Genomic DNA, 24,709 nt, shown 5'->3' on the forward strand with positions numbered 1-24,709 from the left:
GTGGAGGCAAAGATTTCTTTCAAATTGTTCCATCCATCCATCCATCCATCCATCCTCTCCTGCTTATCCAGAGTTGGGTTGCGGGGGCAGCAGCTAGAGCAGTGAGGCCCAGACCTCCCTCTCTCCCGCCTCATTGTCCAGCTCCTCTGGGGGGACCCCAGGGCATTCCCAGGTCAGCCTGGAGACATTGTCTCTCCAGCGTGTCCTGGGTCTTCCCCTTGGTCTCCTTCCAGATGGACATGTCCAGAATACCTCTCCCGGGAGGCCTCCGGGAGGCATTCTGACCAGATGCCCGAGCAAGGTCTCCTGGCTCCTCTCTATGCGAAGGAGCAACGGCTCTACTCTGAGCTCCCCCCGGATGAACAAACTTCTCACCCTATCTCTAAGAGAGTCCGGACAACCTGCGGTGGAAAGTCATTTCAGCCTCTTGTTCTCTTTTGGTCTCTACCCACGGCTCGTGACCATAGGTGAAGGTTGGAATGCAGATCGAGGGGTAAAATGAGAGCTTTGACATTTGGCTCAGCTCCCTATTCACCATGATAGACCGGTACAGAGTCCGCATTGATGCAGACACCGCACTGATCCACCTGTTGATCTCAAGCTCTATCCTTTCCTAAATCGTGAACACATTCCAGAGATACTTGAACTCCTCCACTTGGGGCAGAACACGGTAGGCTGCCACTTTACCGCGGTGGAGGGTTTTGCTTGTCCCAGTGATCCTGGGAGCAATGCTATCAGGAGCTCAATGCACCAGGAAGGGTCACCCAAGGGAAACAGGCCCCAGGTGAGGGACCAGACAAAGTCTGGCTCAGAAGACCACCCATGAAGAAGACAATCATTGAACTCAGTTTTCTCTTGCCTGGATGCGGGTCACAAGGTGCTCCCTGGAGCCAGGCCCGAGGACGAGGCTCGGCGGTGAGCGTCTGGTGGCCGGGTCTTTCCCCATGTGGTCCGATCTTCGGCTGCTGGCTCTCGGAACATGGAATGTCATCTCTCTGGCAGGGAAGGAAGCTGTGTTGGTGCGCGAGGCTGAGATATTCCGACTAGATATAGTCGGACTCACCTCGATGCACAGTGTTGGGTCTAAATTGTTACACATTTATGGAAATTAAATGCAATGGTGAAAGACCGGGTTTCCAAAAACAGCATCTCATCCCACATGTGATCCTGCAAAGTCAAGGCAAAGCACATAAACTTACTTAATAATATGTGTTTTTGCAGCTATCATCAAATTTATTCCATCTGTAGAAACTTACAACATTTAATTGTAGGTAACTTTCTGTGATATTTTTTACTTAGAACTGATCTGCCACACTTTTCTACACATTTGCACTAAATCCTTGTAAAATGTTTGGCTTTGAGAAAATTCAGTTCATATTTGTTATGTATGTCTTGATGTCGAGGTCAAATTATCAGAAGAAATAGGAAATACAATCTAATGCAATTTATGGATCCTAAACTTTCCAGGTATTAAAAGGCTATTCGTTTTGTTGCATATTCAACCCAAATTGGACCAACTGGATATCCAGAGAAGGCAAATTAATCATTCCATATGAGTCTCAGATGTTTACAAAAAGTAGAAAAAAGTAGATCTTTAAACCAATAAGGACAGAAGTGAGAAAGAAGAATAAATAATAGGGAACTTCCTTCTATTTCTTCTGTGAGAAATCAATCGAAGAATAAATAAATAATAAAGAAAAAGCAAAAAGTGTATCATTGGGTAGGCACAACATTGACATTGACTGATCGAAAAATAACATAATCGGATTAGTGCACTACTGTTAATGATCATTCATTCATTCATTCATTCATTATTTGACATATATTCTATTCTATCATTAACCCACAAATAATCATTTGGCTGCTTAAAAAATTCAGTTGCATACATTTCAGATTTTGAAATTGAGCTGAAAAAGGTCTCCTTCAACACTGTGGTCCCTGACTCATCAGATAAGTAAAATATTAGTTATATGAATAGATAGACTAATTACTAAATTTATGGATACATACATACACTCATTCACACATGCACACCTCAGTATTTATTTATGTATTAATTAATCTATTACTCATTTATTTATTAATTCATTTATGTATCTATATGTCTACGTAACTGTTTAGATTAACTGTTAAGTCAGGGACATAACTGTTGGATGACTTTTTTGCGGCGTATGAGATCACATTTTAACATATCTTAAAATTTTTTCTCAGTTCCAAACCACAGATCTATTGAAATACAGTATATGCACCTGAATGGAAATCATAGCTACAAGTAATCAAAGCATGACTTGCCTCTAAGCTGGACTTAGAGCTAAGCTGGCTCCACCATGAGAGCGCAAGATGATCAATTACATTTCCCTTTTATTTAACTTCCCATTTCTTCGCTTTTGTGACCACGTATCATCAAACCATAACATAGACAAATGATTTAATTTCTTTCCGGCAATGTTTTCCAAAAAGAGCAAAAACATAATTACAGATTGCAACAGCACTAACAAAGAGATATTGACTGCGTGTAAAGGAAAACATCCTTTATGTATTGTGAGGGACTTTTGTTGCTTCACTAAGACATTTTCAATGCAGCTGTGGGTTTAAAAAGCACTATTTTCTTTTCTTCTCGGTCCCATAAATCTACCTTGCTTTATGGGCAAAGACAAAGGAAGCTGTTCTTACTTTCAGATCCAATATAATGTGATGAATGGCAAACAGTATACATCTGCCAATGCCTATCTTTTGTGATTTTTCAAGATCTTATTTTGTTATATATTAGGTCTTCCTTGAATTGAGTGGAGAAGATGCATGGATGCACATGTGTGTCTTCTCTTTTTTAGCCAGTCAAAATTCCTGGACAGCAGGTTGGAACATGATTCCGTTCGCATGGGAGCTCATTTGGCAGACCAGCAACACACCAGGGAGCGTACAGTATGAAAGCTAAACCTAATGAAAGCACACACAGCCCAAATCGTGCTGGCTCACTGTTACCAGCAGTCTGTTACCCAGATTCTTGCTATAACCGACTCCACTTTCTCCTTAAAGCAAAGCAAATGGCTCAATTTTTTTTTCTCGAGTAGCAGTTCTTTTAAGTATCACTTGAGTTCTATAACCAACTGGACATAGAAACATAGTAGCGTTGGACTCTAAGCCAGGAAATGTATAGATTTGATGCTTCTGGTTTTCCAGTCTTTTTTGTGTTGAACAGAGAAGATGGGTATTCTATTTTCATCTCCTTTATAAATTTTAAATGAGATGTTGGGGATTCATTGGGGATTCATTGATTCACAGTTAATGTGCTTTGTCCACGATATTTTGGTAGCTAATTGAGAGATGCAAATTCATTTTATTGATTAAGTGCTTTGTTGATTGGCTTATTGATGGATGGATTGATTAATTGATTGATTGATTCAGTCATTCATTCATCTAATTAACGGTAATCTCTCAGTCTCTTAGAGGATTCTTTTGAGGCCATACATATCAGTCTAGTAACACTAGTCCTTTAAAAAATAACATATATCTTCAATATTAATGTTTTGGTAGGATTACTAATACAGGAGGTATATTATACACACATAATTATCTGTGTTTCATGTGCATGGACTGAGCAAATAAAGCATGGATTTTCCCTTGATATAATAAAGGTATTCATATGACCTCAGGGGAAATGACAAAATCTCCAGAGGTCCTTTAATATGTAACACCCATAATGATCTTGTTAAACCAAGAAATGAGGAATTGGAACACCAGTATCACAATGGGCATTATCTTGCCCCCCAATTCTTTTGTTTTTCAAATGTTTATAGTAGACTAAGATGCATGACATACACCTAACAGCTACTGCATATTGACTACTGACAGATGAATTGAATTATACTGTACAGCATATCGAGTTACAACAACACCTGCCTGTGAGTGGGATATATTAAGCAACAACAAAAGATTTGATGTAGAATTAAATGATTTGGATGCAGAAAAAAAAAGACGTAAAGATGCTGGTTTGACAAGGACTAAATTTAAAAGTTTGTAAGCCAATATTGTGTGCAAAACCACACCGCCATGGGGGCGTTTCCACCTATGTTACATTCAACTAAAACAATTATGGATGGATGGATGGATGGATAGATGGACAGACAGACAGACCGACAGACCGACAGACAGACAGACAGGGCTGCGGGCTTTGAAAGTTATGATTCGGTGTAATTTTCAATGAGTCGGCACAAAAGGGAGGGAAAGATGCTCTGCGAAGCAAACAGGAAAGGTGAAATGGGAGGCAGTATTAGTATGCAGAATGTAATGTGGATTTAGAAATCTAATTCAGAACACAGTTTATTGCAAAATAATATTTTTGCATCTTTGCCCTATTATAAATCTATAAATTTAATCTACCTGTGTCATTTAAAATATGTTGGAAAAACATGCATTTGCAATAAAACTTAATTATGGGAAGAAAGAATAAGAATTACAATCTAGATTTTTTAAATCAGTTTCTGGTTAAAACAGACTGACAAATGTGTGCTTATTCAAAAGTCAATGTTGGTATTAGTAGAAAGTGAAATGATAAAAAGTACGTTCAGTTTCCTTGGATATGCTTTTTCTGTTATGCAGAGAGTATAGGGTCAGATCTGGGTCAGTGTTTGAGAAAATGGATGAATAGACTCTTTCCTCGATTGAAAATATTGTATCAGCAAATTTTAACTATATACAACCTCTGAGTTCAACATCAGTGTCAACAACTTAGTTTAGTAAGATACTCTACGGCAGCTGTTTCATCAAACCATGATACTTCTTTCATATTTTGCGATGAAATAAACAGTACTCAATAACATCCAAGTTATGCATGCATGCTTGTACTGATACAAGTGCACAAATTACATACCAAATCCAATGTTGTGGGTACATATCTTTGAAAGTCATGTAGATCAGCAGCAATGTGTCAACCAAAAGCATTTAGAAAAAAAAATATTGATTTATAATGACTTACCGAATCACTCAACGGCAAAAATCATGTCTGTCTATTAACCTGTTTATCAGCCAAAGCTAGAAGTGTTGGTTGCACTCTTTTGAGTTGGGAAAGTTTCTTCATCTCCTCCATTTGCCAATCTACAAACACGGGAGGCGTCTCAATTAATGAGAGTCCTACATTTCAGCTTAAATGTATAGGTATTATTATCACTTTTGTTGTTGTTTCATCGAACCAATGTTTCAGTTAATTATCCTATTCATTCATTCTTTCATTCATTCTTCACTCTTAAATACATCCAAATGGATATTAAATTTAGAGCTGGCCTTTACAAAAACTACTCTCCATTTTGTGGAAAATTCAATAGTTGATGATGTGAACATTTATTGATTTTTGTCAAGATTGTCCCATACAAAAGTTTTGTTGGAGCAGTTTGGTATTTTACAAGAGTTATATAACCATGGACCACTCTACAATACAGAGTAATTTTAATCTTTAATAATGATAACCTATTAATTTTCTTGCAATTTGAATCCAAAGTCCCCAAAAGGTTTGGTTTTTCTGAATGAATATATAAAAACAATTTCTTGCTATGCCAATAGTTTCGTCACTAATTCATAACTAATAAGACAATTGCAATGGATATCTAAACCAATTCAACATACCTAATTAGGAATATAATATAGCCCACTAGTCAGACTCATTGGTACAAATACATCTTCATTTATTTGACATACATTTTTTTCTTTTTTTCATTTATTGATTTTTTTCTTATTTTATTTCAAAAAATTCACATCTAAATGATTCAACAACAAAATGAACTACCACAACAAAGTCCAAATTTCCCGCCCGGGAAATGATGCAAATGTCACTGTAGCAAAATTGACACCAGTATTTTGCCATTCAACAAAGGTAGGGTTAAAGGAAGAGAAAGAGACAACAATAGGACAAAAATATGATTCATGTACCTTGATAAATAATAGCGCATTTTTATAATAATCCCCCCCCCCCAAAATATGCCAGATACTGACAAGTGATTGAAAACAGGTTTTTGTAAAATGCTCATCAGTCTGTCTTTATCAAAAATGTAATTTTGTTTTTTAAACTATACTTCCATTGGTAAATTATTTATGTTTATAATTAATAGTGATGTCAGTTTAGGGAGCAAGGACACATAATCACTTAGAGAAGCCCTTTCTGAATCCTTAGAAACTTCAAAAGTCGGGAGAATGATCGTGCCGAACATATGGCGTCATATCAATTTTGGGTAATGCATCCCATGGATATTGCTATGAATTGTTCTTTTGAATGAGTATGTACATATAGTGCATCTACATAAGAAGCATTAGGTACACTTATGCAAAGTATTGAACATAGGAAATTATGGTCAGTTTCATTGATTTGTTCATGTGGATAAGCATGGCGCAGGAATAAACAATAAAGGTTAATAGCTTACATACAAATTTGTACTGTACATGGTTCAGCTGAGGCTTTAGTTTTAACCCAGAATTGAAGGGTATTCTTTTAAGACATATAAATCTCAAAAATCAGATAAATGACACCTATTTCCTGACAACATTTTTCACTCTTCATCCAAGCTGAAGATGTTACCCACTGGCAATTGTGTTACACGTAGTCCTCCGTGCTTTCAGTCTTTAATTTCAGTATTTGAAACACAATATCCAAACAGTTATCAAGTTGTGATTTAGGGAACGGCTCATCTTGTTATGAAGCCCCAAAGTTTTTGCTACCACAACTTGCAGTAGTTTTAGTAGTCCTACTTCAAAAAGAATAATAAAATAAGAACAATAATGATAATAAAAAGAAGAACTTTGGGCATTTCCTTAATCTAGATTCTGAAAATCCAGATATTTAACAAGTTACATCATTTTCATGTTAAAACGATGAGGACCAGCTTGTCCTTCTGCCAAGTCGATATTGGTGCCATTTGACTTTGACCTAGGCACATATTCCACATCTATGTTGTTTTTATGTTTTCCTTTCCCTCTGCTCCAAACAAAAAGGAGCAGGAAACAGAACAGGACCATTCCCAGGAATGTAAAACAACCCATAGCTGTTGATACTAAAATTGTCTTTAGGTCCAAACCGAGGGTTACACCAAATGTCCCATTGGCTGTGGTATTGCTGGACTCTGTGTAGTACTGGGTCCTGTTTGCGTACAGGGATCCAAGACTTTTGACTGCCAGTGATGTCATCAGGCTGTCATTCCCAGCAGTATTGGAGGCGTGACAAAGGTAAACACCACTATCTTGGACCTCTGCAGACTTGATCTCCAGTGTACCGTTGTTATGGACAGTAACGCGACCATGACTTCTGCTTGTCAGAATACGCCGACGTGGGGATACCCAAGATACAGTGGGTCTTGGCGTTCCATCAGCAGTGCAGTGCAACATTGCTTGCTGACCTTCATCGACCGTAATTGTTTGTGTTTTATTCTCTCGAATTTTTGGCTTTGTGCAGGTAACATAATAAGACAAGAGAGTTTCCTTAAACTCTTTGAAAGGCCTGCCATGGATACCTTCCGGTGTACTGCATTCTGGTTGTGAGTCCCCAAAGAAGATGGAATGCCTTTTCTGTAAAATCCACATTAGACGACAATCACACACTAAGGGGTTGTTGTCAATTAGTAGGACCTCCAGAGCCTCTGGAGATTGAAAAACACCCTTTTCAAGTGTTTCCAGTCGGTTGTGAGAGACATTAAGGACTTTCAGCCCACGCAAACCTTGGAAGGCATGTGGTTCAATGATGGTCAGTTGCGATCCGGCCAGATGGAGCTCTTGAAGCCGAATCAGTTCCATCAGCATGCCTCCTTCGATGTGCCTGATGCGGTTGTGAGACAGATTTAGATGTGTCAGGTAGGGCAGATACTTCAGTGCTTGGTAAGGGAAAGAGGACAAGTTGGTGTTTGTTATGAAGAGGGTGGTCAGGTTGAGGCCATGGAGGGCATTGGGTGGCACATGATCAAGTGAAGGCCAACTATCTATTTCTAAATTACGCAGCCGGAACAACTTTTTGAATGAGTAAGGGTGCAAAGTGCTGATGCTGAGGTATCGTAGATGAAGGCTGACAAGGTTGTGCAGGTGGGAAAGAGCCTCAGTGGGTACAACAGTAAGATTGCACCTTTCGAGAGTGAGAATCTCCAGGCTTAGTAGTCCACTGAACGCACGGTGAGAAATGTAAACCAGATCATTGTCACCTACTTCCAAAAATTTTAGATTGTGCAAGTCCTGGAACATGTAATCCAGTAGGATGACGATCTTGTTGTCACTAATATCCAACCGCGTAAGATTTGTTAAGCCTGTAAAGACCCCCAGGGGAATGAGCTTGATACGATTGCTCTTCAGGCTGAGAGAGTGCATACTATACAGAGCATTGAAAGCTCCAGGCTCAACGTAACTGACAATATTTCCACTGAGGTCAAGTTCCTCAAGTCCAGGAAAGGTAACAAAGTCATCTGGGTTGATCATTGTTAGCTTGTTCTTACTCAAGTCAAGGATTCTAGTCTCAGTAGGAATACCATCTGGGATGGTGGGCATGCGCTTACGATGACAGACAACTGCTTTGCTTTGTGCTGAGCACTCACAGCGTGAGGGACATCCCAGAGTGGAACCTACAAAGACAGCCACGAGGGCTAGGCCCAGGGATGGTTGCCAGCATGAGATGACCGTGTGCAGCATGACTCTGCTCAGACAGTCAACCATCCTGTCACAGTTCTGAAAGAGAGGAAGAAAAAAAAGAAAAAACATGCAGGTTACTGATTGGTCCTTATGGTAGTTAGAATCCTGCAAAAGAAATTCATTTTAATACTATAAATAACCTCTTTTAGATACTTAAAAACCTACTGAGAAAAATAAATTTATCCTCTATTTATTTCCGCACTTCTTATCCGTAGATATTTTTGTGCAGCAGCATTCTCGAAATACTATCTGCATGTCAACAAAAGCACATGATTACCTTTTATAGACATAGTGCCATAATGATTACACAAGAGATACTTTGTGAACAAATTGCTGCAGATATTAGACATTCAAAACAAACAAGGGAGAATAAAGAAGAAAGCAACACATTTGTAGAAGCAAAGCAAACAAGAGGGATAACTTGCAGCTACTTAGTTATAATGTCTAGGAAAGAGAAGTTTTAAGATGAATACCAGCAATAGGCATAACTACTGAAATGTGAAATTATCAGAACTAATTACTTGGGCAACCAAATTATTTTCTTTTTTTCTCTCTTTTAGCCTCTGAGGGATTGTGATAACAAGCTGGTGAGACTGGTCGCCAACATGGCTGTTTGAAGTTATCAACTGATTTCCATTCAGCCATTATAATTTAGTTCAGTGGCTAAAACTTCCCTGTAAGTGAAACATACACAAACTCTGTCTATTGAAACAAAAATTAAGTATATTATACAAACAGACAAAAAAACCAAAAACAAAAAAAAGCTTTAACGAGTTGGATAACTACATTTTATGCATGCAAATATGTGTATAATAATAATATATATATATTACAATCCTCAAGATCCTCCTTATCAGAAAAAAAACATTTTATTTACTTCAAGAAAGTATGTTCACCTGGGTTGACTGTGTGAAAGATGTCAAAATGTTGTGTGACCCACAGGTATGTGGAATTAGGACATACATTAAAAGCTGATATTTGTGCGTTTGTGTCTCTTGTACACTCATGTACATATGATATTTACATGCTCCTGGAAAAACATGGAAACATGCAATTAAGATTAATATAAGGGCTAGATGCTGGATGTGAAGAAAATACGCATTTCCTACAAGCCCACTGTGTGACAGGCTGACAGTATTGCAAACAATCTCTGCCTCATTTAGCGTGTCATGGACTACTCTAAACCCAAAGGATGAAAGAAATCACCTGAATTTTTCCCAGGTGCACTTAACATGCCTGCAGATTGTCATAGAAATTTAAATGAGAGACTGTTCATTTTATAGAGTAATGCTTTTTTTTTTTATTTATTAAGTCAATTAAAATGTCCAAAAATCACAGCAGACTTCACATGGCACATAGCGCATTTAATAGCTGTGCACTAGGGAGCTTTATTCCTTTTTTTTCATTTTTTTCTTTTTATGCGTTCATTATTTCTATGTTATATATAATTTTATTGACTCGTTCTGCTCTGTCTTGATATTCATTCATTTATTTATTTATTAAATCAGTCATTCTCGTGACGATATATGCTCAAGGATACTGGATCACGGGGGGCTGTCATCGGGCGAGGCAGGCGACACCCCCGGATCAGACACCAGGCAATCACAGGGCCACAATAAGCGACTTAGTGACCATTCAGTCTCGCATTCACACTCCATATAGAGACATACAACAACTGAGCCTTTCATTCACATAATCGACCAATTTAGGGTCTCCAGTGAACCCACTACATGTTTTTGGACTGTGGGAGTGAACCAGGGAACCCAGAGGATCATTCACACTTTGCACAGACACACCCTGTTGGGATCGAACACAAAACTTTCTTGCTGCGATGTGGAGGCATTAACAAGTGCACCACAGTGCTGCCCTGTCTTGATGCTCCTTTATGTCTAATTTCAGTGGTCAATGGGTAGGTGGTTTCCCCATTGATGATGAAGTGAAAAGCAGTAATGTTTATTTTTTACTTTTTTATGTTTCTTAGACATCTGGCAGAATTGCAACTACAATTTAAATGCAATGTCATGAGAAAGAAAGCCTTATATCTGGAATCCATGCAATACATAATTTAATTATGTTATAAACCTGAAGAAAAAAAAAATTATATTTACAGTCACTGTTGAATCAGATCAAGATTGTGACATTGATGTGACCTCTTTGTCCCGACAGAGATGCATAGTAAACCATGACCCAGTTGCATTATTAGTGGCATCAAATGCTATTTAAAGTATACAGAGGAAAAGCGTGCAGACCATTTTTATTTAAGAGAATCAGTAACAGCAAGAAAAAACAAAAACAATGACAGTTTATCTCATCTCATTTATCTCACCAGTAAAACATCTCATAAGAAACGTCTACTATTTCTTGACATATATTATTAATTCATTTATTTGTTCATTTTAATTCCAGGTCCATATTTGGATTTAATCACAGTTGGTTTGCAGAGGAAGAAAACCTATTGCACTCGCTCCACAGGTTTTCTTCTCCTTGGTTCTTGCATGGATAGTACTGTTAAGCCCAGTAAAGAGTCAAATATAATTTTACACAGCAGGGATTGCAATTTGCATCCCTTTTAGATTTCTATGAAGAAATACTTTTGATGGTTCATTCTGTAATCAGGAACATGCATCGATCTAATGTGGATGTGCAACTAAATTTCATAAGAGAATGTGCAGATGCACACCAAAGTCTTTTATGAGGTACTGTTCCAGGTCACAAGATACAAATCAAAAGATTAATCACTGCATACTTCTTGTGGGCCCTTCTTCATTCCTTCCATTAAAACATTTCACCTTCAGCAATGATTTAATGTCTTCATCTGGGTATTTACTTAGCAAACAACTGCCCTGATTTCAAAGCTTGCTTGTGCTCATGAGCTTTGATCCTCATGTAGCATTTTAAGTTTATGTGTACACGGTGTATTTGTATTCCTGGTAATCAGATCCCCTGAATTGCATTTGAATAACAATATGAAGCACCCAGCTGAGCATGATTGCTGGTCATAGGTGTGTGGAAATCAACTGGTGAGGAATGATATCAGTAATTCATCTCTTATCAGCCTCCCCTTTCATGTAAGGCGGCTCCTTTGATATGATGCCAAACATATTTTTCTTTAGTCTTAGCTTTCTCTACATCTTAGTATTGTTTTGATTCTTCTCACATGCTGACCATAATGTAATCCATGCTATTTTTGTGACATGTCTGAGAGGTATTGAGGGTGCTGACTCTTGAAACATTAGTTAGTTCTTCAATAATCTTTCACTTAAGGCTTATATTTAAAGTCATTGTTGAATATGATGCCCAGCAATGTCATAGACTGGAACAAGGATGACAGTAAGATATCTTATACTTCAGTAACAAAAACTATAAACTTCATCTCTTAGTCAAGGACGATGTGAATGGCATTACCGGTCTGTTTATTTTTTACAATCTTCTACAAACTTATACACATTTTGCAAAGAAGTAAATCCAGAGAAACCTGAGGGTGTTTCAATAGTGAACACTATTGATCCAAGGTAATGCTGGTTAGGTGTCCTGAGAGGGGGATGATAACAGTTAATGGTTCTGACTCAGCATTAAATCTGTTAGCAGCAATTCTACGGCTTTGCGAAGGTTGCCTGACATCATATCACATACGGCTCCATACATAAATCCTTTCCTAGTGAAATCAAGACTTCACGATCTATGACTAATATCTAAATCATGCATGACTTGTCTCGTCAACCGCAATTTTGCTTTCAATTCCAATCACATAATTGAAATCATCGAATCATGCAAGTCCTGTGATGCAGAGTCTTGACACTCTTAACTCGACTCTCAACAACCGCTTGAGGCTGTCTAAAAAGAAGATGAGTAAGAATGACGATGTTCTCCTGTCCTCTTGACCAGAAAGAGAAAAGTTCTGCATATGTCAGTCATGTTTCATCAAAAGTATCTTATTTGACACACACACACACACTCACTCATTCACTCATGCACGCACACACATATTTTTATTGTATTGATGTGTATTTGTAACAAAATATCATAGTGCTATTTTTTGGGAAATACTATTTTTCATGACAGTAACTTTTTGAAATCTGTTAGCAAATAAATCAAGTTTTGTTCACCTTTGTACATGGCCCTCTCGACCAAGTGACCTTAGAAAACCAAATTTTGCACTGTTCACGATCGGTTGCAATGATTCCAAATGCAGTCAGAATACATTCAATGTTCACTTTCATTTTTTATTTTGTACAGTACAATTATGTGAGTAAATTTTTGGAATATACACATATGTGTGTGTGTGTGTACAATAATTTCATACTGGTAGCCGCTACTTTTGTCACAAACTTTGAACACTGTAACTTAAACAATGATTCGTCACATCGGACCCATGAAATTAGACAGACACTGCAGAGTACATGCGTGTGGTTTACACAAGTGACAGAGCGACAACAAAAGAGAGACTATGGAAGTGTGTGACTAAGGAAGTGAGGAATTCTGGCGCTGTTTAATTTCAGACACTGAAGAGGACGACTTTAGTGGCTTTAGTGTGCAGGATAACAATGGTTACCAATGACTTTTCTTTTGTGTTTTTATTTTTTTAACCAGACGTGTTACATGTGCAGTTTCGAAAAATAAGCATTTACCGTACGTATTACATTAAAATTTCAAAAAACACAGTCTTTGTAACATCTTTTTGTGTAAATATCTCATGTTACAAAGACTGTGCAATAGTCCGAAAATTACAGTACATATATATATATATATATATGTATATATATATGTATATATATATATATATATATGTATGTTCAAGCATAAGTTTTATCACTATTTATCGAAAAGCATGCCAAGTGTATACAGTACAAATCAACAAAATCACTTTTTAAGATAATCTGAAAGCATTTAGTAAATAAAAAACAACGTAATTTTTAACATTTCTGAAATGTCACTTTAGCACTCACCCACTGAATGAATGGATTGAATGTATCAATTTTTTTTTAGGGTTTATCTTTGTAAAATTCTAGCCATTGAGTCATTATGGCTTATTTTCAATGTTGGCAAGTTGGTAAAATGGCTAGGTATTAGTGTGTGATGTTCTTTTATTGTCCATATATTTAATATAAGACACAAGTAAATTGCTTATTCCATTGTTCCAAGCTGGAACAACCTACTAATTACTCAGTATCTGCCCTTGAGAACTTTAAACTGTATTTGTGAAACCATTTTGCTTTGGTATTTTTCTGGACAGTGAGTTTGTAAACTCAATTCTCACAAAGCATCCCTTATTTTGAACATGTACTTTGAGGATTTAGATAACAACTTGGGCTCTGTCCAAGCAACCAATAAAAAGCCTCTTGTGAAATTGGCCTGCCTCTATTTGCTCTGGAAAGCTTTTCAGACTGTGTTTGATGCTACCCCCTGGTACTGATCATCACACATAATGTGATTCCTTCACAAACAGAAAAGCCTCCCTGAGTTTATACTGGGTTTTGGGAGACAGTTGCTTTCCTTACCCAGCGATTATCAACACCCCTTAAAAAGCATAATCAATGTGTCAAATGTTCATATTTTGACTTGGAATACATTTACAGGGGAGGAACCAGAGCAAATGGAATGAGGAGGAGGAAAATTACCTCTCAGAGCTTGAGAAAAAGCCAGGGAAAGAAACAGGGTCGATTAAGAGATATTGCAGTAACTAATTCAATATTATGTGTAATCATGCAGTGAGTGAATATGCAACATTTATTTCTGCATTTGCATTTGACATGGCTACCCTCACCCAACAAACACTGTAATTACCTATAGTAGGGAATGAATAAAACTCAGAATGCATAAAATATGTCGCTAAATCAGAGATTAAATCATAACACCACTATGTCTATGCGGGATACAACTAAATGGGCAACAGGCAACATAAAATCATTGTTATTTATAATGGATCGTTGTATTCTTAGCTGTCAAGACAGGGTTAATACTTGCAGAAATTTAACAGAGAAGTTATTTTGGAGAAAAAGTACACTTTGATGTTTCATTAGAAGATATAAATAAAAATATCCTCACAAGGATCAAATCCATGAAATGATAATCCTTTTTGAAGATTGTTTGTATCTGTACAATGATCCTTCCCTGACGGAAAAATGATAACTTGTAGGCTAGATCACTGCAAAACTGTGCAGTTCGCTCACAAATTTGAAAAAGAGCATCAGTACTTAATCTAATTACATGATAATGAGAAGGAAGACACTGGGATGCTCTTTGCAATATTCATTATTTAAAGGACCTTTGTAAAGGAAAGAGACTCTGACAGCCTAAGAGGAAAAAATAAAAAAATAAAATTAAAGAAAATAATCTGTCAATCTCTGTCATTTGGACTTCATGCAAATAAAACAAAAGGCATTAGTGAGGAGTGACCTAAAATGAATGAGCTATAAACAGCTTAAGCAAAAAGAGATAGAAAAATAAAACAATTACAAATTGTAAAAAAAAAAAAAAAAAGAAACATAAATATAAGATCAGCCACAGAGCAAAACACTGAGAAATTTAAACCAAATCTGATACTATTTTTATTAATTAGATTCCACATGACGCACACACGCAGATACATACACGAAAAGCAATCTTAGTCACACGAGCTGGGGGTTTTTCGGGATCGAGAGCCCTTAAGAGTGAAGTTCAACAGCCTAAGGGCAATAAGAGGCTTCCATGCGCAAACTGCCCTTCTGCTTGGCTTACAGAGTGAAGCCAAAGCTCATTTAATTTGTGTTAATTGGAGATAAACTTGGTAGATTGAGTGAGTTCCTCTTTACTGTCTGATAACCCCTGGTTTTCAGGAAAGAGTCATAATAGCCCCATCAAAATTAACTCCACATTAATCCCACATGGAAGAGAGTTAATCCAATGTTCTAATGACTGTAAAACTGATGAATTTGGAAATGGACAATGTCTTGTAGCAATCCTAGCTATTTATAGAGGCTCTGTTGTTTAAGGAGGTCAGACTGCTCTTGAGAGAAGTATCTGCATCTGCCATGAATGGAACATTCAGGGAACTCAGGGAAACAAGGGAAAGTTACAGAAAAAAGAAATGAAAAAGTAAGACAATTCATTTTAGGGGATGAGTTCTACTGTGACTTGAATATACCAATTGAAATTCAAAATATACAGATTCATCCTTCCTCTATGCCACTAATCACAAAAATAATGTTGATAGTCTTTATTTTACACCCAGAAAAAAAAAAAAAACAACATTCATTAAGTAACCGTAGTTTCTTAATCACAGCATACACTATTGATTAATAAATGAATAAACACATATATAAAGAAATACTGTAGATACACCATCTGCAAACTGACCACCATTATATAGCCTAGTGTCAGGTAGTGTGTTGCACAAACATCAAATATATCGTAGCTTGCTAAGTAACTCTCCTCTGATTAACGGCCCTAACTAAAGAAAATTAAAACCAAACGAAACCAAACCAAACAAAACGATGCATCAGAAAACATGATAGACATAGAAACCCCTCGTCACTTTTAGTTCAAAATACAGCACAAAATCAGCTAAATTTGACCGCTGCATTATCAGGTCAAGTTGCCATGATGGGATTTGACGATTATTGATAACCTGATAACCTTATTGAGAACATTAACAAACATTGATCTACAATTACATTATTTTGCTATTCATGATTTAAAATTAAATAATACAACATGTGACATGTTTCAATGTAATGCTATTAAAATATAATTTTTGTGATATTATGAACTATATCACCATGACTTGCCATGACTGATATTTGTTCTATACTTACTGTCCACTCAGAAAGCTTCATCAACAATGGGAATGGGCTGAGTATGTGGCATCTTGCAGGGCAACACCAGTGGCTTCTGCCACACATGCACAGAAGTGCAAGCATAACAGAAGCAATGGATGCCCATCAAGTGACCAAGGTAGACCAGAGAATTCATGTTTCATGTTTGTAACTGATTCACACTAGTTATGGCTGCCGGGTCCACCATGTCATATCAATACTTGATACTGGTGTGACATTAAGATCTTGGTCATTAAATATTCTTAGGATGATAGGATTTGATCATAAACTTCCAGTTTTCACAAAAATTCTGGACATTTCAAAGATATCAATATTGTTGGATCTTATTGGAGGTGGATGATTAAACAAAAAGAAAAAAAAAAAAATATATATATATATATATATATATATATATATATATGCAGCAGCTTGATTTTTTTGGTTAAAAAAATGCTGAGTAGAGCAGTGACCAGGAATACAGGATTGAGTAGAACTGCAGGAAATTTAAGAACCTTCTAGTTGAAGCCAAACTTGTGTTTGTAGTATTCAGTTCTCTTCCAGATTTATCCTGTTGTTGTTTTTTTATTATTAAAAATATATTGTAAGGGGCCAAAAAAAATTGCAATAGGTCTAAAGCGTGTACAGAGTTTAATGAATGAACCAAAACTGATTTTAATTTCTTACTTGTCTGCAATTGATCCATAGTGCTCATTGTGCGATATTGAAAATTGGAACATTTGGAAAAAAAGTGCATCTGCAGCATCTGTTAGTGCAATGTGTGGACATCAGAGAACCCTTGTGGATTTACCCCCAACACACACACACACACACACACACACACACACACACACACACACACACACACACACACACACACACACACACACACACACACACACACACACACACACACACACACACAACCAGCATGCAGCTGGAGTGCGCCAGAAACCTTCCCTCCAGCTGCCTTTATGTCTAGGCAGTCTACATTGTGTCTGACTCAGTTTCTGTTTCATCAGTTTGCCCTGCTATGACTCAACTACAGAGTTAGTGGTTGGCAGATCACTAACCTCTCCACTTACACAACATACCTGGTTTGAAATTACATTCAAATGTTTGCAAAGGGACACAATCACACACATACACATGCAGCACACACACACACACACACAGAAAGACAGACACACAAATGCACAAACAATATACAGCCAGAGTCTGAAGCCAGAAAAGGAAATATTTTGGAGCTGGAGGTTGGGCAAGAAACAATACATATGACATGAGAAAAAAAAAATCATACATAATAAAGAGAGACATGTACTGCTGACTCTAAAAATGCCTGTAGCGGAAATTCTGAGCACGATAAACAGTATTACTGAAGCATAATGAAAGCATCATACTTCTAATTGCTAAAAGTGCATCCGCTTGAAACAAATGCTATGCTGAGAATATGCGCCGTTGCCTCAACATGAAACAAGACAAGTACACATCATGCTGATTAGAAAACATCCTCTTTCATGTACAGCATGATGTTTTAATATCTGCTGAAGGTGTATGTATGAATTTCTGTTCTTGTATCCAAAAGAGGCACGTAAATGCAAAGGTAACATTTTAATCTCAGGAAAATTATTCAGAATGCTGGAGCATGCAGGTCTTGCATATCAATGTTTCTCTTCAATGTCCAAACAGTATTTTGATCCACTTGTCTGAAGATGTAAGTAAAAAACATCTCATTTTTTTTCTCTTGAAATCAAAGTATATCCGCCCTGGATAAAAAAAGACACTGTTATATTTCACTGTCTGTGTGTCAGATACTTGCTCTTCTGTGTGTCTATATCTCTGTCTCTTTGCTCCGCTTTGGTTTTCTTTTTCTCACAATGCCCCATCAATAGAGTTGGCCTCTGACCTCACAGCCCATTGAGCTCAATGCCATTAGAGTTCTGCAGCCCATTGTGTAAGACAATGCAGTCCTTTATATCAACTTTGGTGCAAGATTGAATTTTTCTCTGAAAGTTTTAGCCATCAAATAGGATTTTTTATCAAACGACTTTTTTGTATACTTCAAACTTTTTTTTTTTAATCATTACCTTTCCATGTCAGTTAGCCTGCATTCCAGGTCATAGGGTTGCTGGAGGCAGTCCTAGCTGTCATTGGGTGAGAGACAGGTCCACTCTCGGCAGGCCACTTGTCAGTCACACACCCAGATATGGATGCATACAATGACTCACCCTCATATTAACAGTTCAAGTATGTAGTCTTTAGGTAACCTGTTTAAAATTTTCAGACTTTGGGAGGAAACAGGAGAATCCCTGAAAAAAATCTATGCACGCATGTATACAGCATGCAAACCTGTCCAACCAAAATCATAACAACAAATGGGCTACTAACTTCAGGTTAAAGTTAGCTTTTTGTTGTGCCAATGTCAATTCATTAGCTTACGTGTACGTTACTGTACGTGCAGAACATAAAGGGATTTTTGACAAATGTAATGTGTTGTCACATGTTTAAGTGAGAGACTGACGCATGCAGGAATATTTACCATTTCAGACTGCTGACTCCTATGTGTCTAATTTTGACAGCTATTCAGAAAAAAAGGATCAGAAGGCTTAAGCACAGGGTGGGTTTATAAGCTGCATTTTTTGTTTTGCTTGTTATATAGTTAAGACCATTCTATTTTCTGAACATGATAGTACTCTGACCTACATTTGACTGTTTTGTATTCACCTGTAAACCTTTGCGGGAGGTGTTCGTTGTATACAAAGATAGGGTAATAGTAACCCTTCTTATTTTCTTCCTAAACCAGATCCCAAAGACAGAGAACTCCAATAGAGAAACCTGGTAGTCTAAAAAAAACAGGGCTCAGTAATCTATCCTAGCAGCCTTTGCCGCAGGATCCTAATATAAGTCAGACTTGCTGGGGTTGTATGATGTTTAATTTTAAAAATAATATGCATCTTAATTGCACTGGCAGACAGGGTCAAGCTGAGCATGTGTGTGCCTCATGTTTTGGCCAGGTGTATATTCATTGCCCTTCAGCAAATTCTCAGAAATAAAGCAACAGTAGCCAAAGCAAGAATGATTTTGTTTTTGTCTTGTTTGGAGTCATGAACATGGATTACAGTGTTACCTCTTTATCAGTATGTAAATAATGCATAATCCTTAGATCAGAAAGCATTTGCTGTTGGCTAGAAACCTTGTATGTCTAAGACCATTCCTTTACTATTGTGATTATTGGTGAAAATAAACAATCTACAAGCTGATAATGTGTTGCAATGTGTTAAACTTGTGTTGAACGCGCTGCTTTTGTCACACCTTATGTGTGACGCTCTTGTACAAAGAAAAAAAAAAGATACATGGAGATAAAGCGTTTCTGTGCATTAGCAATCTCCTAACCTTATTGACCGAAATCGATAATAAAACATTTTTTTTCCCCAACTAAAACTGACTAAAACCAGATTAAGACCTTTGAGTTTTTGTCAACTAGAACTTGACTAAAACTATAACATATGGAAATTAAATAAAAAAAATAAATTTAAAAAAATGACTAAATGAATAAGCATTAGACTAAATCTAAAATGGCTGCCAAAAACAACACAGGCTCTGATCACAATCAGTCCAAGTGACGTGTTTGCTTTCAGGTATGTCTGCTAACAACCGATCGATCAGGCCTCTCATGGTCAAATGACGTTCGTCACATTTTCATTCATTTGTTGGTAAGAGCTCAGACCATTCAAATGTGGAACAAATTCAAGGATTGTTATCTGTTTTTGAATGAGAAGGCATTTTCATTTCTGTTCATCTGGTTGTTTCTCCTTCCAGATCAATAAATTATCCCTTTCAGTGAAACAATAAAACTAGGGATCACCGGAAGATCTCATCACTATCTATAAAGTTTTAAATATAAAATGAGTGAGTGTGCCTGTTCATCATCATTTTTTTTCTATTCTCAGTGGCCTTTAATAACCTATTTCTTTTTCAAATAGCATTCTTTTTGACTTTGAATAAAAATAAATCTTAAAAAACAAACAAAAAAAACAGCTACATTAAATGCAACATGCTGGATTCAATAATGTCATATAATTAGTAGGAGTCTACCTTTGACAATAAAGGATGCAATACTGGCTTTACAGCAGCAACTCACAAATGCAACGTGATTGCCGAACGTTAACTGCCAAAGTGTTCTGTTATGATTTGGGTAGATTAATATATTGATATGAGTGACTTTGCGTGTGTGTGTGTGTGTGTGTGTGTGTGTGTGTGTGTGTGTGTGTGTGTTTGTTGGGTTCTTCCAAACTTCATGGAAGGATTGGCTCCTCTCTTGAGAATTATTTCACAGGGATCAGTTGATGGCAACTTTATCTGAAAAAAGGGGTAATGAACTCTCAGAGGACAAATAAAAGGGAGCAGTTGAATGATTTGGTTACTGTATTGGTTGCTATTATCAGCGATTCAATAAGGTTACCCAGCGGTATTACAGTCCATAAAATGATCACAAAGCCTTATTAAATATTGATTGGGCGATGTGACCTAGAGTTTTCACAGACCAACAGCCTTGGGATGGATAAAGAACTTTGAAATGGCTGCCCTGATGACTCTCATCTTTGGCAATATTACATGCAGAGTGCTAAATGCTGTTTATCTCACTTCAAACACTGCTTGTTCAGTTTCGTAATTATATTATCTTTCGAACTAAAACTCACTGAAATTTAATTTCTTCCTTATCTCCTTTTTTGACAGCCAAAAGTTGTAGTTTTTGGACAAGCGACTGACATTGCTGTCCCATCCACTTTGAATTGTGAAGCTTTAGCCAGTATCATTTACAACTTAGCAGCAGATAAACTGACAAAATTATTATTTTTTTTATTTTTTATATAGTACTTGTTTGCCTTGTTGATATGCTGATCCATAAACAAAATATTATCCCTCCATCTGAACAAGCATTAAATCCACACCTTTTAGAGGAATAATAACAAAGGTATTCGGATCATTATATTTTATTTTTGGGTCCCTACAGGACAAGAGAGTCCCAGTAGACTCTTACTCTTAATTTAGGAATAAGAAATAGGAATTTAGACTTGGGTGTTCTTTTCATCATTCAAATAAATGCCATATAGGTGACTAAAAGGCCCTGTTTGTAACTGACCAAGGATTCAAATCTGAATCCATTTCATGTGTTGGAAAATGTAGTTTTTGTTTTGGATGCCACTGGTGTTTCTGATGATGAATGGATATATGAACACAAACTCATGGTATGATCAAATGCAGTTATTTTCATTGATGTGTCAGACTGCTGAGCTTTTCCTGATTCCTTATTTTTATGTTTATAGATAGGTTATGTTTTTATAGTTGTGCTGATATAGTGCAGAATAATTAAAGAATGTTTTGACACTTTAAGGGATAAGGCTTTGGTGCCTTGAGTGCTAGAGAGTTTTTGATCAGTTGTGGTCAAAAATGATGCCCGGACTGCCATCTCTCGCTCTGATCAAACACTTGTGTTTATGGCGGTACACTGTCAGCAAGTATCTATTTTTCCATAAATGAGAATGGTTATAGAGGCATATTTGTCGGGTGTGTCTGTATGTGAGCACAAGCGTATCTGTGAGAGAGAGAGAGGGAGAGGGAGCATGATAATGGTTGGGCCTCCAAGAAAATAATATTGCATACAAACCCATCAGAACAACCAGGACTACTTGGTTTTAGAAATGACATTCAATATCAAAACTATTATTAAACAGAAAGTGAGATGGAACCTTTTTAAATGACTTCTTCTAGAAAGCATCCATTTATAATGCACTTGTGCTGCTGCTTTTCTCATTTTCTCTTGAGATATATATATACAGTACATATATATATATATATATATATATATATGTTCTGTATGCGTGATACTTAAAATTATATTATACATATATATATATCTATATGCATCTATATATATATATATACATATTATGATATACTGTATATACACATTTAACTTTGAATCCCAGTAAGAACACCTTGCCACAAACAGTAGCTTAAGCATAAATGCATGAGCAGTATTTTGTTGGTTGGTGGAAATATCCCTGCCTATACAATGTAGAGAGGAAAGGTGTATAAAACATTACATATTAAATTAAAATTCTACTGCCTCCATTGGGAATTAAATTATGCAACAAAAGCTAAAGACAATTCACATTTTGGAGGTTCATTAAAGAACAATGACCATCAGAATCAGCTTGACTCTGCCAACAATCTTTTGGTGGGTGTTCTTGCTGCAATAACCTAAAAGACATTTCCTGCTCTCCTTCTCCCCTGGGGAAGGAGGGAGGGGAAAACTGATAGAAACAGAGACTGAATAAGGCATCTACCTCATTTTTCAAGTATAACTGCCAAAATAACAACATGTCTTAAGTGTTTTGCACAGTATGGCGCCTTCTCGATAACCGTGGGAACACATGTCACAGTTCTCTCACTGTTTAATATTAAAATTCTTCTTAAATTACTTGGTATGGATACATAGGAGGTGGGAGTGATCATTCGATTCATGCAGGGAGCAGAACATGCAGTATCAGCCCAGGTGTGATGTGTTTGGACAGTCCGGCTATTGTGGTGTGTGTCAGACAAATATTTACGGTAGGTCTAAGCACGTAATAGAATTCGGGTGGCCACAGGACTAAAAAAAAATTGATATTGTTAGCAAGTCAACATGCTCAAAGGGGAGTTTCAGAGAGAAATTCCCCTCTGTTGTTAATAATTTTTCTCGTCTTCATTTGGTAATGGGTTCCTTGTTGTGTTTATAGATGACTGTTTTATCACAGTTAGTGTTTCAAAAGGTCAACAGCAAACGAGGCAAAGTATAAATAAATTGAATTTTTTGGTAAATTCAGTGGTGCACAGCAAGAGGAGTGCCTGTTTTTATTTGAACAGCATTGTTCTCCCCATACAAAAACAATTGGTCTAAATAGTAAAAAGTACTTTTATAGCTTTCTGTCTGCAAAGGCCTTTAGGAGACAAAAAATATCCAAAGCCACAAAGTCATAAATGAATTATCTAATGTAACGACAAAACCAAAGCTCTAAAGAAACTTACAATATTTGACATAAGGTAATTGAATAAATAGTGTACCATATGGTCTCTCTTTTGACTTGACTATAAAGAATATTTATCCTGTTTTTGGTTCTCAAGAAATGCTCTGCACTTTGCTGTATTTTATAGGCACTGATCAGGAATGAAACCATCACTGAGTTGATGTTGTGGCCACACCTTAAATCTTGTTAAATAATGACCACAAACCAGTCCAAACAAAACTCAAATCCAACATACAGCATAATATTTCCATTAACCTCATTTAACTTATTTTTCAAAGATAACACCTCAAGATAAACACCTATATATACTCTCCCTTCCTTCGGTTCGGTTCGGTCATGTACAGAGAAGAGAGTGAATATATTGGTAGACGGATGCTGGAATTAGAGCTGCCAGGCAAGAGGTCTCGAGGAAGACCAAAGAGAAGATTTATGGACGTAGTGAGAGAGGATATGAAGGTAGCTGGTGTGGGAGAGGAAGATACAGAGAATAGGGTTAGATGGAGAAGGTTGACTCGCTGTGGCAACCCCTGACGGGAAAAGCCGAAAGAAGAAGAAGAAGAAGAAGATATACTCTCCCTTCCTCTGTCTCTCTCTCACAAAAATGCAAACTCACACACACAAATGGATGCATATTGCCAAACTTAGTATTTGTAGATACCTCATGGATCTTGACTCTTGATTTTCAGTCTTTCAATTGTCTCAACCCTTGGAAACCTGGGCACACTACTTAGGGTCAGTTGGCTTAATAATGCCAAATAGCCAATAGCCATTTCTGAGGGCAGACAGAAAATATATTGTTGGTTTCACTAAATTTGTAATATCAATATATATTTATAAAAGCATTTAGAATAGCAACAGCAAAAGTGATTCTAACATGAAATATAAAATTCAAGATTAAAAGTGTTCACTGTCATATTTATAGTGTGGAAACATGATTCCCCGTATACTGAAATTCTTACTTTGCTGTCCACAGTGCATTTAGATATGTATTGATAAGAAATAATGACAGTGTAATTACAAATTATTCTAAATATGAACAGTGTTTGCAGTGCCAACATACATATATATACATACACCCCCCCATATATATGTATATGTATATATATATATATTTGTGTGTGTATGTATACACACAGACACACACGCACACTCAAACAAACACACACACACATATATTCTTATACAGACACACACATA

The 24,709-nt window shown here is 36.8% G+C and overlaps 1 protein-coding gene across 2 annotated transcripts in view; it reads right to left on the reverse strand.

Moving 5' to 3' along the window:
- Positions 1-5,479: 5,479 nt before the first annotated feature.
- The window catches only part of lingo2 (leucine rich repeat and Ig domain containing 2), a 157,946-nt gene continuing 138,716 nt past the window's right edge, over positions 5,480-24,709 (reverse strand). For both annotated transcript variants that reach the window (XM_086157981.1, XM_086157982.1), the window contains one exon: positions 5,480-8,688. In XM_086157981.1, the coding sequence (XP_086014107.1) occupies positions 6,835-8,676 (1,842 nt within the window). In that variant the 5' untranslated portion in view covers positions 8,677-8,688 and the 3' untranslated portion in view covers positions 5,480-6,834. The remainder of the gene's footprint in view (positions 8,689-24,709) is intronic.

The sequence above is a fragment of the Fistularia commersonii genome, chromosome 13 (assembly GCF_037954325.1).
Source record: "Fistularia commersonii isolate RoL2024-O1a breed Wild chromosome 13, RoL_Fcom_v1.0, whole genome shotgun sequence".
Classification (NCBI taxonomy): domain Eukaryota; kingdom Metazoa; phylum Chordata; class Actinopteri; order Syngnathiformes; family Fistulariidae; genus Fistularia; species Fistularia commersonii.